Here is a 15,514-nt window from a genome sequence, read left to right as displayed (position 1 = left end):
TTTCCAGGTTTTTTTTAGGTTTTTGTTTTTTTTTAATATTTTCATCTTTTAGCCATTTAGAATTTATCCTGGTATAGATATAAGGAATAGACCCTGCTTTTTTTCAGGTGGTTATCTATTTGATCCAACAACAGTTATTAAACCATCCATCTTTATCCCCTGATTTTGAGATACCACCTTCATTATATACTAAATTTCTACATATATTTGGATCTATTTCAGAACTTTCCCTTTTACTCTGCTGGTATATGTTTCTTTTTATACACTAATATCATGCCATTTTATTTTTTACATTTATATTTTTGAGATGACATCTCACTCTGTCACCCAGGCTGGAGTGCAGTGGTGCAGTCTCTGCAGCCTCCACCTTCCAGGCTCAACCAATCCTCCCACCTCAGCCTCCTGAGTAGCTGGGACCACAGGCGCACACCACTATGCCCAGCTAATTTTTTGTATTTTTGATAGAGACGGGGTTTTGCCATGTTGCCCAGGCTAGTCTTGAATCCTGAGCTCAAGTGATCCGCCCGCCTTGGCCTCCCAAAGGCTGGGACTTACCATATTTGAATATCTGCTAAGGTGACTCGTTTATTGCTTTTCTTTTTATTTATTTTTATCTTTAAAAATTATTTTAGAAAGACATTTATCTGAACTATTTTTATTTATTATTTATTTGCAGGTTTCTGACTATTCTTGCTTCCCCCTACTCCCATATGAACTTTGAAATCAGTTTATATAGTTGCAGAAATAAACAAGTTGGTAGTTTCATTGGGCATCTTTTACATTTATAAATCAACCTTAGAGAGAAGTGGATTCTTTTTTCTTCATTTCTTTTTATTTTTATTTTTTAATTTTTATTTTAGGTTCACAGGTACGTGTGCCAGTTTGTTATATAGGTAAACTGTGTGTCACAAGGGTTTGCTGTACAGATAATTTTGTCACCCAGGTAATAAGCATAGTACCCAATAGGTATTTTTTCTGGTCCTCTGTCTCTGAAAAATGAATCTTTAAGTTGTATTTTTTCTTCTTTTTGGTTTCCTTCTATTAATTTTGATTGTTATAATATCAACAATTAGTTTTAGTAAAGATATTTAATCTAATTTTCCATCTCAATGCTGGGGAGGGGGGAAACTCGCAGTAAGAGAAAGCTTCTGGCATGTTTCCCAAAACTCTTATCTTCTTTACCTTACTCCGTGTGAAACTTTTTCCAGGAGTCTTCAGTGTCTGTTTTGAAGATGTTGAATTTTCCATGGTGTCAGGACAGCTAGTAGAATATGTTTCTATAGATTGGGCCTGCATACCTTAAAAAAAAAAAAAGGAGAAAAACATGTTTCATTGCATACCTTCTTAAGCCTTCATGTTACATATAGTAAATTATTAGCTTGGCTTTTTTAGGCATTATTTTGACTATATGTTATGGGCTTTTAAAATGTTTTCTTTTGTGTAATCATTTTTGTACCTTTTCATTTAGGTCCTACTTTATTGTTAATCTTTTAACATTTTCATTTTTATGATTTTTTTGAGAGAAAGTACTACCACTTACAATCTTCATCGGCAAGAAAGAAGGACTCTAGAGTTCTTTCTGGGAGAGGAGGTGGGGGAGAAGAACGATCTTGATGTAGTTCTGTGATAAGAAAGTATACAACAAACCAGAGAAATCTATCAATTAAAAGTCATAAGTCAACACCCTTTTCTCTTTGTATAATTTTTTAATCAATGAATCTTAACCAAAAATCACCAAATAAAATATTATCTGAAAAATGACTGGAGCCTCAAGAACTTTGTTTTTCTGCCTCGTTAGCCAGTGAGCCTATGATTCATCAAAAATATATAGCTCACTTCCGAAGTATTCTCCCAAAGACACTGAAGCCACATATAATCAAGCTTCTAGATCTAACAACCATTTTGCATGAAATATTTGGGATAGAGGAACATGTTAAATAAAACCATCATGATACAATTAGCCAAATCTAGAATGTTAAGCAGTCTTTTAAGAAAAATGACTGACTCTTTTCAACAAATAAATGGTGTGAAAAGCATAGAAAGGAGAACTGTTATATATTTAAAAAGAAAATACAAAAAAAGAAGGGAGAACTGTTACAGATTTCAAAAGACAGATTTAAGAAGACAAACGTAAACCAAATGCAATGTTTAGATTTTGTTTGAATCCATATTTGAATAAACCAACTGTAAAAAGATATTTTTGAGACAATTGAAAACTGAACAGTCTGGATATTAGTTACTATTAAGGAATTATTATTAGCTTTATTGGTGTGATAATGGTATCATGGTAGGTTTTAAATGTGTTTGAAATTTTCCATGATGAAGATGTTCAATAATGGACATATTTTCCCATGATGTAAATTTCTAAAGATACAGATGGTATTCTACTGACATAAGCATCTCATTGTATGGTGCTGAGTATTATTATATTAATTCCTTTTGAAAATGAAAATGCAGTAAAGTACGAGAGGTTCACATGTCATTGGTCACTGGGTTTGTTTAGTCCTTAGAATTTGTCTTATCAATAAATTGTCTTATTTCTTACATGCTGGGTAATACACACAAGTGTAGTACTTATTTCTGGCACCTAATAAAATAACTGGCATACAGTAGGCATTTAATAAATACTTAATAACTATTCTGAAGTAGTTCATCATCTTCCAGTTTGCTGTTAGGGAATATTTTGAAAACTAAAGTTGTTCGTTAACAGTATTCTAGTAAATATTTCCCTAAATTTTCATTTCATCTTAATATTCCCCTGACAAAGAACCCATAATGCCTGTTACTTACTGCATTAAATCTAAATTCCTCTGCCTAAATTTGGGTGTATGTGGTAAAATACACATAAGATTTGCCATTAGTGACATTTAGCATATTCACAGTATTGTACAACCATCACCACTGTTTAGTTCCAGAATATTTTTCAGCACCCTAGAAGGAAACTCTGCACCCATAAGGCCATCACTCCCTATTTTCCTCTTTCTCCCAGCCCCTGGCAATCACTAACCTGCTTCTATCTTTATGGATCTATCTATTCTGGGTATTTCATCTGACTGGCTTTTTTAAGTCCTTCAGAATCTTGCCTCACATCTTATTTACCCAAATTTATTTTCTGTATTTCACAAACTAGAATATCTATTGCAATAAAAAATAGCCTACTCACCATTTCTCCATACACATCATGCTCATTTCTACCTTTGAGTCATTGTTAGGCTGATCCCTGCTGCTGGAGTTCCCTCCTTTTTTCTTTCTGTCTATACAAATTATTTAAAGTTCTTTCTTCCACTCAGCAAAGCCTTTCCTAACCACTCCAGTAATGCCATCCTGTTTTTCCAGACTGCTGGTGATTACAGTGGGTACCACACAGATTATCACTTAGTGGTTCCATGTGAGTATTAATCTTATCTACTGAATTTGAATATAAGCATTAAGTAGTACTCTTATACATCGTGCCTATTCTAACACCATGTAAGGTACACAGAAGTTGCTTAGTAAAATGCTCATTTAATGATTAATAAAAATTATAATTGATAATATTTAATGAGGACTTATTTGACAAGTACTGGGCTATAAGCTTTATGACATTATTGTATTTAATCCTCATAAAAATTATCTAAGGGATTCTATTCTCCTTTTATAAATGAGAAAAATAGATGGAGAAAGTATGTAATTTAACCAACTTTATGCATGTTGATAGTTCGTAGACTGGGGATTTGACTTAAAGCCTATCTGACTTTAAAGCCCATGTTTTTGTTGTCATGTTTTGTTTTGTTTTGCTTTGTTTTTGAGATGGAGTCTCACTCTGTCACCCAGGCTGGAGTGCAGTGGCGTGATCTCGGCTCAGTGCAACCTCCGCCTCCCAGGTTCAAGCGATTCTCCTGCCTCAGCCTCCCGAGTAGCTGGGACTACAGGCGCGTGCCACCAAGCCCAGCTAATTTTTGTATTTTTAGTAGAGATGGGGTTTCACCGTGTTGGCCAGGATGGTCTCAATCTCCTGACCACGTGATCCGCCAGCCTCAGCCTCCCAAAGTGCTGGGATTACAGGCGTGAGCCACGGCTCCTGGCCTATTGTCATGGTTTTTAGAGACAGCATCTTGCTCTGTCATACAGGCCGGGTGCAGTGGTGCCATTATAGCTCACTGCAGCCTGAAACTCCTGGCAAAGCCCATGTTTTTTAACCCTTATATTGTCTGTATATGTATTTGAATAACATGACAATATGAATAAACATGTTAAGGGCAACTACCACCTGTGATAATGTAAACAAAGTACCTGGAAGTGCCCAATAAATATTAGTTTTTGTTCTTCAATGCATAAAACCGGCAAAGCTCAGGAAAGTACTGGAAAGGCAACAGCAAATTAAAGAACTAAGTGGCCAAAAATAATTTTTTGAATCACAGTGTTAACAGTGGGAAAATCTATATATATAATGGAAAAGCTGCAAAGTTTTAAAAGATTCTCTCTGAAATAATTTTTAAATGGTTATATATTAAGGAACAGAATTCTAAAATCCTGTCTTCACCTTGCTCTTAACAAAATTTCTAGTCCGGGAAAACCAGAAATAAATCAATAAATACTGGAAGCTATTATGGGAACCAAGTAACTTCCTGAGGTGAATTACTCTAAACTTAACGAACCATTCTTCCAATCTTAGGGCTAAATGTCATCTAAAGCCAAGAGAAACTTTTACCTGATTTAGGACTTCGGAGTTTTACACTCTAAAAGAAAAACAGAAAGGAAAAGTGAAAGAAGAATATATGTATGAATTATACAAACTCAAAGCAAAAAATGGCATTTTTGAAATTATATTTAAGATAGCTGTAGAAATAATTATGAAATGTAGACCCTATTTTTCCTAATTCATAAGTGTGCTGAATTAGGAAATGGCATCCTTCACTCTTACGATGATTTTTTATATCCCATGGCAATTAGTCCTAAATTGATCCCCTTCTGACTTATTTCTGTCCCACCTAAAACATTTCCCTGAAAATTGAAATTGAAGTTACTTCATAACATTGGAAAGAATTATTGTTCTTTCCTCTGGGAGTTGTTAAGATAAATATATGTGGTTATTATTGACAATCATAATTACTAGTACATTGGAATTATAATTTAAAAGGCAGAGAATATTTACCTATCAGCATTGCAATTGTAGGTACTTTAAAATGTTTAATTATTTTTCCAGTCTCTCAAATGTTAAGATAATTGATTCACAGAATATATAGAAATGCATAACATTTTTAGATGCACTTCTATTTTTCCTCCAGAAGCAGGACACGTCTACTTTCAAGAATTATTTTCTATTTAATCCACAACCCCCCACCATCTCTGACTTTACCATCAACCACACTATTCCAAAAGGTTTATCTTAAGTAATATGCACACCTGTCATTCTCTATAACATATTATCACAGCTAACATGATACAGCCTACCAGATGACTACAGTGAACAAGCTTCCTACTTAAGTATGAAACATTTATTTTTGCCTTAACTATCCTTCAAGAATCAGCTCAAATGTTTCCTCTTTCACTAAATCTTCCTTGATCACTTCCAACCTGGAGGCATCTCCCACACTTGAAATTCTTTATCTTTCATATGACATTGATCATATTTGCTTTGTTATAATAAATATAGGCAAAAATAAAGATTTGTACACGTCCTATATCTCTACCACTAGACAAGAAGCTTCTTAAAGGCAAGAATTGTGTCTTATACATCTTTTTTATCCCAACATCCTCTAGCACATTGTTTTATATTTAGTATGTACTTAGGATTTATTGAATGATGGGTGTTAAAAATACAAGGAGTAGAACTGTAGTCTATTGAATCTAGATGAGTAGAGTCATTAAAAAATTATTGACCTTGCTTGGTCTAAGTCTCACAGAGTCATCAAATTTCTTTGGTTCAGATGCTCCATCCCATTCCAGTGATGTTCCAATTTTTGCCTTCACAGCTGAGGATAAGGATTTGGAAATACTTGGTGAGAATTCTGGAAGAAAGTGAATATGTTTCAGTTCTTAGGGGTAGTATTCTTTTAGAAATCGAATGTTGTTCAGCAAATAGTACATAAAACATTGAAAGGAACTGAGAAGTAATCTAGTTAATTCACACTTCATTTTATTTTTTGAGACAGGGTCTTGCTCTGTCACCCAGACTGGAGTGCAGTGGCACAATCACAGCTTACTGCAGCCCCCAACTCCTGGGCTCAAGTGATCATCTCGCCTCCACCATCCAAGTAGTTGGGACTACACATGCATGCTGCCATTGCTCTGCTAAATTAAAAAAAATTTTTTTTTTAGAGATGAGGTCTCACCATGTTGTGCAGGCTAGTCTTGAACTCCTGGCCTCAATGAACTCCTCCAACTCAAGGCTCCCACATCAGCCTCCCAAAGTGCTGGAATTAAAGGCATGAGCCACCATGCCCGACCCACACTTTATTTTGTACTTACTGGACTGTACTCACCAGCTTCCTCAACCACAATAAATGATTCAGGTGTCCGTACAGGAAGTGGAGGGGGGATTTCATCATCTATCCTTGGAGCAGTTGCTATCCAAAATGTCAGAAATATTGTAACAATTGTTAATTAGAACAATCCAAAGGAAATTCTTATATTCTAATATTAAATATAAATTTACCATAATTTATATTTAAATTCCGTTGAAGCACCATTATCAGTAAAGTTGGCACTTGTTCATTCGAGGAAAAAGCAAAATGAATTATCTTAAGGTACAAACCCACGAGGTTTTTGCTTATTCTTTAACGTTTATTGTTTGTTTTAAAAGCTCAAAAGTAGGGCTGGGTGTGGTGATTCAGGCCTGTAGTCCGAGCACTTTGGAAGGTCAAGGCGGGCAGATCACAAAGTCAGGAGATCGAGACCATCCTGGCTAACACGGTGAAACCCCGTCTCTACTAAAAATACAAAACATTAGCCGGGCATGGTGGTGGGCGCGGTGGCAGGCGCCTGTAGTCCCAGCTACTCAGGAGGCTGAGGCAGGAGAATGCTGTGAACCTGGGAGGTGGAGCTTGCAGTGAGAGGAGATTGCACCACTGCATTCCAGCCTGGGCGACAGCAGGAGACTCCGTCTCAAAAAATAATAATAAATAAATAAAAGCTCAAAAGTATTTTGATTGAGTCATGGTATATCAGTTAACATAAAATATTACATTAATTTTGGAAGCTTTGAATTACCTTTCGCATAACTCCTTTTGTTTTATATAGACTATATAATAAAGCATTATAAAGTGCTTTGATATGTAAAAGCTTCAGTTATACATTAGGTAAAATTATAAAGATTTTAGTATCTCTTCATTCTACACAAAATCCAAAAATATAGGTATTTTTCCATTTTACAAAACAATAGTATAGGATAGTCTTCTGTATTTCTATACAAACATTCCAGTTATTAAACATTTTAAATGCTATTATAAGAAACTGCCACCAGATGGCACTTGACGATATTGTTACAATCCTTGGAAAAATAAGGGTTTATTTTTTATTTATTTTTTTGAGATGGAGTCTCGCTCTGTTTTTTAATGATGCAGATGCTTAGAGAAGTCTAAGATATTTTGAGTATCTGAGAAAAGAAAATACATTTAAATGGTTAAAAATGTATAAAATAATCTAATCACAGAAGGAACTTCTTAGATCCAGATATTTTTGCAGCAAAGCCACAAATGATCTTACACAACTATTTATGAAGAAACTCTACAATAAATAATGTTATAGAGCAAAAGTTTTCTCCACCTCCTGTCTATGTAGAATGTGCTTTATAAATTATTTGATGATATACCTAAGGGAGTTAAACTTGTTCTTTGCTTTCCCTCATCATCTTCCACATCAAATTATTGTCATCATCTCTAACAGGATGCTCATTTCTATTTTCAAACTAATCAGTAAAACAGAACAATATGCATGATATGCAAAAATACAAAATTATAAAAGGTAAAACATGAAAGTAAAGGTATACATAAGATAAAATTTTTACACAAAATATAAACATGTATTCTCATCTACTAAATTACTACAAAAGAGCAAGAAATCAAGTTCTCCCCTTCCAACTCCCACAGGAAGAGAATTCAGTTTTTAGCAATATGTTCAACTCATTTTAGCCACATAATTGTGCAACAAAAATTCTGGGTGCTATTGATCACATTTTTTTCTGCTCTTCTTTTGGAAGCTGCTTCTATATGTTAAGAGTAAATTCTGAAGCTAGGTGTGGTGACTTGCACCTGTAATCCCAGCACTTTGGGAGGCCAAGGTGGGAGGATTGCTTGAGGCCAGATTTTTGAGACTAGTCTGGGCAACATAGCAAGACCCCATTTCTAAAAAAATTTGCCGGGCATGGTGGCATGTCCCTGTGGTCCCAGCTGCTTGGGAAGCTGAGGTGGGAGGATCGGTTGAGCCCAGGACATCAAGGCTGCAATGAGCAATGTTCACACCACTGCACTCCAGCATGAGCAACATAGTGAGATTCTGTTTCAAAAAATATTTTTGAAAAACAGTATATTGTGGGCCTTTGATATACATTTCTAGGAATGAGGCGTGCCTTCTTTAGAAGTACTCCTGCTGGTACAGATCCTGTACCAGATCTTGACTGCCTCCATTGCTGCCTGTTTCATGGAATATTATATGTTTGATGTTGCTATTTTCAACTTATTACAGCATTAAAACACTCCTGGGATGTATTTATTTGAGGAGTAGCGGGAAGAAGAAAGAGAAGGAAGTAGGCCAGGCATAGTGGCTCACGCCTGCAACCTCAGCATGTTGGAGGCCAAGGCAGGGGGATCACGAAGTCAAGAGATGGAGACCATCCTGGCCAACATGGTGAAAACCCATCTCTACTAAAAATACAAAAATTAGCTGGGCGTGGTGGTGCACGCCTGTAATCCCAGCTACTCGGGAGGCTGAGGCAGGAGAATTGCTTGAACCCAGGAGGCAGAGGTTGCAGTGAGCCAAGATCGCACCACTGCACTCCAGCCTGGAGACAGAGCAAGACTCCATCTCAAAAAAAGAAGAAAGAGAAGAAGCAGAGAAGAGGGAAGATGAGAAGAAACCAAATATTCTATAGAAACAAAGTGAAACCTAAAATTCTATGCAAACTTTAAAAAATAACTTACCTAGTACAGCAGACTCTTGGTTCAATAGTGGGGAAATATTGGTTGGAGAATTCAGTGATAAAGAATCATGTGAATTGTAATAAGAGGAGAGGGATGTAGAGGATGTTGGCAACAAAGAAGAAGGAAAAACAGTTCCATCTTGCTTCTCAGGTAAATCAAGAGACATCTTAGAACCAGTACCACTTGGAGGCCATGATGAAAAATAAGGATCTTCCACTAAAGGTATGTAAGAACATACATCAAGAGCACCAGAGTCATGGTGCTTCACATTAGAGGCATTACATATTTGGTGTTTAGAGTCATACGGCAGTGAATAATTCAGTTCTGCTGAAGAAACATGCATTACTTTTTGAGACTGCATCTCTACAAAAGAAGAATCATGTGGTTCAGATTCCAAATAAGAAAAGTTTTCCTTGCTGTCCACCTCCTTGGTTTCTCTCTGCTGTATCAATTCAAAAGGAGTTGATTTGGTCCGTGTTATTGGCACCTTTGAATCAAAATATCTTCCTGCTGCATTTACAGGTTTAGAATTAGAACATGCCTCAAACAAAAGAGAGCCCAAATCCAAACTTTGATGCTTCTGAAGAGGTTCCCCAACTGTTGGAAATGCCTTTGTCTGCCGTTTCATGGTTGTATCAGCATTTTTGTCAAAACCGTAATTTAGCTCCAGAAAGTCAAAAGAAGTGCTTGATTTAGCAGGGTGCAAAACTAGCTCTTCCTTTGCACTTATTTCAGAAGTCCTAAAGTCAAAGGAAGAAGATTCTGTGTTTTCCATTTTTGTCCTTTGTTGGTTCATCATTTTTGCTGCTTTTATGGTACTAAAATAAAAAGAAAGCGTAATAATGACACCATACTCCAAATAGGCCTCTTCCTAGCATCACAATGATGTATAAGCATGAGATTCATCTCCCAGACACATTTAGTCAACGTTTAGATATATAAAATTGTACTCACCTTTTTGGTAAGTTAGGAGAATAAGAGTCTGCTTGGAGAGTGTGATTTTGCTCAGGAATACAATACTTTGCTTGACTCTTTAAAAGAAATAAGTCAAAGGCTGGTTTTCAGTGAAGCAATGTCAATAAGATATTTTAATATTTAGAAGGCTGAAAAGTAATTTTTCAGGAAATGCAAAGATTTAAAATAATTCATGAAAGGGTTAGATTAGCTTCCAAAATATTGAACTCAGCAAGAACTCGTTCATATACTGAGATGGCCAGAATAAAGGATTAATAGTGTCATAGAAACTAGAAAGGATTTGTGTATATCATCTTTGCAAATGTGGGAGTTTTAAAAATGTTCTTTGGTGAGTAACTTTAGTCTCAAAAACACTCTGCCTTTAGAAATTTCAGCATCTCAGCCCTTTATAGGTACTCTGGACCTATTTCATCTTGTTCTACTCTTTTCCTCCTCACTATGCTCTAGATATACTGTGTTTCTTGCCATTACTTTAGCATGCCAAACTTACTTCCAAGTCAAGGCTTTTACACTTACTATTCCTCCTGATGAATATATTTTTGCTCCAAATTTTGCATGGCTGTCTCCTTCTAAATAATTAGATCTCTGCTTAACTGTCATCTGCATAAGGAAACCTTCCCTGACCACCCAACCTAAAATCACACTTCTGCGCCTGTCCAGCCATGCTCAATCTTCTTTTTTAAGAGACAGGGCCTCGCTATATTGCCCAGTCTGGCCTCAAACTCCTGGGCTCAAGGAGTCATCCTACCTCAGCCTCCCAGGTAGCTGGGACCATGCAGGTGTGTATCATAGTGCCTGGCTTCAATCTTTTTTTTTTAATTAAGTTAGGGTCTTGTTCTGTTGTCCAGTCTGGAGTGCAGTGGCACAAACATGGCTCACTGCAGTCTCGACCTCCTGGGTTCAAGTGCTCCTCTCACCTCAGCCTCGCAATCCTTATTTTTTATAGCAATTATTATGAAATGTGTTATTGTGGTTCATAGAATCTTAAAATACCATTGATTATAAAATATATCTTCATTTCAGAGATGTTAAAATCCATTTTGAACATCTCAATTGATGCAGAAAAAGCATTTGACAAAATTCATGTTAAAATCACTTAAAATAGGAATGTAAGGAAATTTTCTCAACATGATAGAGGCCATATATGAAAACCTATAACTAACATATATTCAGTGGTGAAAGACTTAAAGCTTTTCCCCTAATATCAAAAACAAGACAAGAATGCCAACTTTTACCACTTTTATTCAACTTGGTACTAAAGTTCTAGCCAAAGTAATTTTTTAAAGTAATTTTGTTCTTAGGCAAGAAAAAAAAGCATTCAAATTGGAAGAAAAAAAAAGGCTGCACACGGTGGCTCATGCCTGTAATCCCACCACTTTGGGAGGCCGAGGCGGGTGGATCCCTTGAAGTCAGGAGTTCGAAATCAGCCTGGCCAACATGGTGAAAGCCTGTCTCTACTAAAAATATAAAAATTAGCTGGGCATGGTGGTGCACACCTGTAATCCCAGCTATTTGGGAGGCTGAAACAGGAGACTTGCTTGAGCCCAGGAGGCGGAGGTTGAAGTGAGCCGAGATCACGCCACTGCATTCCAGTCTGGGCGACAGAGTGAGACTCTGTTTCCAAAACAGAAAGGAAAAAAAAAAGTAAAATTATCTCTATTCTCAGATGACATGATTTTATATATGGGATTCCACAAAAAATCTGCTAGAGCTAATAAACAACTTCAACAAAGTTGCAGGATGTAAAATGAACACACAAAACGAGTTGCATTTCTATACATTAGCAATGAACAATCTGAAAAGAACATTAAGGAAACAGTTATATTTATAATGGCACCAAAAAGAATAAAATACTTAGGAATAGATTTAACCAAGGAGGCAAAAGACTTGTATACTGAAAACTACAAAGCTTTGCTGAAAGAAATTAAACAAGATATAAATAAAAAGACAGGCCGGGAGCGGGTGGCTCAAGCCTATAATCCCAGCACTTTGGGAGGCCGAGACGGGCGGATCACGAGGTCAGGAGATCGAGACCATCCTGGCTAACACGGTGAAACCCCATCTCTACTAAAAAAATACAAAAAACTAGCCGGGCGAAGTGGCGGGCGCCTGTGGTCCCAGCTACTCGGGAGGCTGAGGCAGGAGAATGGCGTAAACCCGGGAGGCGGAGCTTGCAGTGAGCTGAGATCCGGCCACTGCACTCCAGCCTGGGCGACAGAGCCAGACTCAGTCTCAAAAAATAAATAAATAAATAAATAAATAAAAAGACATTCTCTGTTCAAGGAGTGGAAAATGTATTATTGTTAAGATAACATTACTACTAAAACTGATCTACAGGTGCAATGCAATTCTTATCAAAAGCCCAATGGCATTTTTACATAATTTGTTTAAAAACCAGAATAAAATTCATGGAATTTCAAAGGACACTGAATAGTCAAAACAATCTTTAAAAAGAAGAGCAAAGTTGAATGACACACTACCTGATTTCAAAAACTGCTACAAAGCGACAGTAATCAAAACGGTGTGGTACTGACATAGTATAGACCAAAGACCAATGAAATAGAAGAGCTTAGAAAAACACAATTACATATGGTGGGCAATTGATTTTTGACAAAAGTGCCAAGAAAATTCAGTGGAGAAAGGAGAGTATTTTCAACAAATGATTCTGGGAAAAGCTAAATACACACATGCAAAAGAATGAAGTTGAGGCTGGGTGCAGTGGCTCACGCCTGTAATCCCAGCACTTTGGGAGGCCGAGGCGGTGGATCACCTAAGGTCAGGAGCTCGAGACCAGCCTGACAAAAATGGAGGAAACCTCATCTCTACTAAAAATACAAAATTAGCCAGGCATGGTGGTGCATGCCTGTAATCCCAGCTACTCAGGAGGCTGAGGCAGGAGAATCACTTGAACCCAGAAGGTGGAGGTTGCAGTGAGCCAAGATTGTGCCATTGCACTGCAGCCTGGGCAGCAAGAGTGAAACTCCATCTCAAAAAAAAAAAAAAAAGGAATGAAGTTGGACCCTTATGGCACATACAGAAATTAACTCAAAAATGGATCAAATACCTAAACAATAAGAGGTAAAATGTAAAACTGTTACAAGAAAATGGGCAAGCTTCATGACATTGAATTTGGCAATTATTTCTTGGATAGGACACCAAAGGCACAAACAACAAAAGAATAATAGGAAAATTGGACTTCATTGAGATTTAAGAATTTTACACACCAAAGGACACAATCAGCAGAGCAAAAAGGCAACCCTTTGACTGAATGGAAGGCGATATTTGCAAATCACATATCTGATAAGGGATCAATATCCAGAATATATAGAGAACTCCTGAAACTCAACAACATGTAAACAACTCAATTTTTTTTTTTTTTTTTTTTTTTTTGCGGGGCGGGGGACAGAGTCTTGCTCTGTCACCTGGGCTGGAGTGCAGTGGTGTGATCTCGGCTCACTGCAACCTCTGCCTCCTGGGTTCCAGCAATTCTCCTGCCTCAGCCTCCCAAGTAGCTGGGATTACAGGTACACACCACCATACCCAGCTAATTTTTGTCTTTGTAGGAGAGATGAGGTTTCACCATGTTGGCCAGGCTGGTCTCGAACTCCTGACCCCAAGTGATCTGCCCACCTCGGCCTCCCAAAGTGCTGGGAGTATAGGCGTGAGCCACTGCATACAGCCTCAATTTTAAAAATGAGCAAAATCTGGGCACCATGGCTCATACTTGTAGTCCCAACTACTGGGGAGTTTGAGGTGGGAGGATTCCTTGAGGCCAGGAGTTTGAGACTAGCCTAGGCAACATAATGAGACCTTGTCTCTTAAAAAAAAAAGTTAAAAAAAAATTAGCTTTGTGTGGTAGTGCATACCTATAGTTTCTGCTACTCAGGAGCTGAGGTGGGAGGATCACTTAAGGCCCAGGAGTTTGAGGCTTCAGTGAGCCAGGATGGTGCCACTAGACTCCAGCCTGAATGTCAGAGCAAGACCCTGACTAAAAAAAAAGTGGGGGTGGGTAGGGGAAGGCAAAGGACTTGAAGAGATATTTTTCCGAAGAGGATATACAAATGGCCAATAAGACCACAGAAAGGTGTTTAATCATTAGGAAAATACAAATCAAAATCACAATGAGATACCACTTCACACCTAATTAGGATGGCTGCCATCAAAAAAACAAAATAGGCCAGGCGTGGTGGCTCACGCCTGTAATCCCAGCACTTTGGGAGGCTGAGGTCGGCGGATCACGAGGTCAAGAGATTGAGACCATCCTGGCCAACATGGTGAAACCCCATCTGTACTAAAATACAAAAATTAGCTGGGCGTGGTGGCATGTGCCTGTAATCCCAGCTACTCAGGAGGCTGAGGCAGGATAATCGCTTGAACCCAGGAGGCGGAGGTTGCATTGAGCTGAGATTTCGCCACTGCACTCCAGCCTGGCAACAAAGCGAGACTCCGTCTCAAAAAAAAAAAAGAGAAACTGGAACCCTTGTGTACTGTTGGTGGGAATGTAAAATGGCACAGCTGCTATGGAAAACAGTATGGCTGTTCTACAAGAAAACTAAACATAGAATTACCACATGTAATTCTACTTCTGGGTTATACCAAAGTAATTAAAAGCAGGGATACAAAGATATATTTGTATACCGGTGGTTATCACAGCATCACAGCAGCCAAAAGGTGGAAGGAACTCAAGTATCCATTTATGGATGAATGGATAAACAAAATGTGTGCGTATGTGTGTGTGGTGTGTGTGTGTATAAACATATACAATGGAATATTATTCAGCCTTAATGAGTAAGAAAATTCTGACACATGTTATAACATGGAAGAAGCTTGAGGACATTAGGCTAAGTGAAATAAGCCAGACACAAAAGGACAAATACTATATGATTCCACCCATATCAGGTACCTAGAGTAGTCCAATTCATAGAGACAGAAAGTAGAATGATGGTTGCCAGGGGCCAGTGGGAGGGGAGAATAGGGCATTATTGTTTAATGGACACAGAGTGTCTGTTTAGAATAACGAAAGTTCCAGAAATAGTGATGGTCACTCAACATTGTGAATATACTTAATGCCACTGTATTGTACACTTAAAAATGGCTAAAATAGCAGATTAAAATGATATATTGTACCACAATAAAAATATTAATTGGAAAGTATCTCTTCCTTTTCTATTTCCTGGTATAGACTGTATAAAATTGGTGTTAATTCTTCCTTAATCATTTGATAGAATTCTCTAGTGAAACTATGTGGGCCTGAGATTTCTTTTTTGGGAGTTTTAAAATTACAAATTCAGTTTTTCTAATCACTAAGGGGCTATTCAGATTATCTATGTCATGCCGAATAAATTGTGGTGGATTGTGTTTGAGAAAATAATCCATTCTGGGCTGGATGTGGTGACTCACGCCTGTAATCCTAGCACTTT

General features: G+C 37.5%; 1 protein-coding gene and 1 long non-coding RNA gene across 16 annotated transcripts in view; one reads left to right on the top strand and one right to left on the bottom strand.

Annotated features, from left to right (window-relative positions):
- LOC102116058 (uncharacterized) overlaps window positions 1-15,514 on the top strand; it is an 84,061-nt gene that overhangs the window by 17,274 nt on the left and 51,273 nt on the right. The gene's annotated exons all lie outside the window — the stretch shown is intronic.
- Window positions 1-15,514, bottom strand: part of PTPN22 (protein tyrosine phosphatase non-receptor type 22) — a 64,905-nt gene that overhangs the window by 16,045 nt on the left and 33,346 nt on the right. For 7 of the 15 annotated variants that reach the window (XR_010587862.2, XM_015430837.4, XM_065547545.2 and 4 more), the window contains 7 exons: window positions 10,074-10,150; window positions 9,120-9,937; window positions 6,465-6,548; window positions 5,863-5,990; window positions 4,691-4,718; window positions 1,541-1,621; window positions 1,183-1,298 (listed from right to left, as the gene is read on the bottom strand). Coding sequence is in view for 13 of the 15 variants with exons in the window: in XM_015430837.4 (XP_015286323.2) it covers window positions 1,183-1,298; window positions 1,541-1,621; window positions 4,691-4,718; window positions 5,863-5,990; window positions 6,465-6,548; window positions 9,120-9,937; window positions 10,074-10,150 (1,332 nt within the window). In the remaining 2 variants the exon portion in view is untranslated. Of the gene's footprint in view, window positions 1-1,182; window positions 1,299-1,540; window positions 1,622-4,690; window positions 4,719-5,862; window positions 5,991-6,450; window positions 6,549-9,119; window positions 9,938-10,073; window positions 10,151-15,514 lie in introns of all 15 variants that reach the window. The other 8 variants (XM_015430842.4, XM_073998490.1, XM_073998494.1 and 5 more) reach the window with 4 other exon arrangements.

The sequence above is a fragment of the Macaca fascicularis genome, chromosome 1 (genome assembly GCF_037993035.2).
Source record: "Macaca fascicularis isolate 582-1 chromosome 1, T2T-MFA8v1.1".
Classification (NCBI taxonomy): Eukaryota; Metazoa; Chordata; class Mammalia; order Primates; family Cercopithecidae; genus Macaca; species Macaca fascicularis.
The sequence above is the reverse complement of the archived record's forward strand: the minus strand, read 5'-3'. Positions and strand labels throughout refer to the sequence as shown.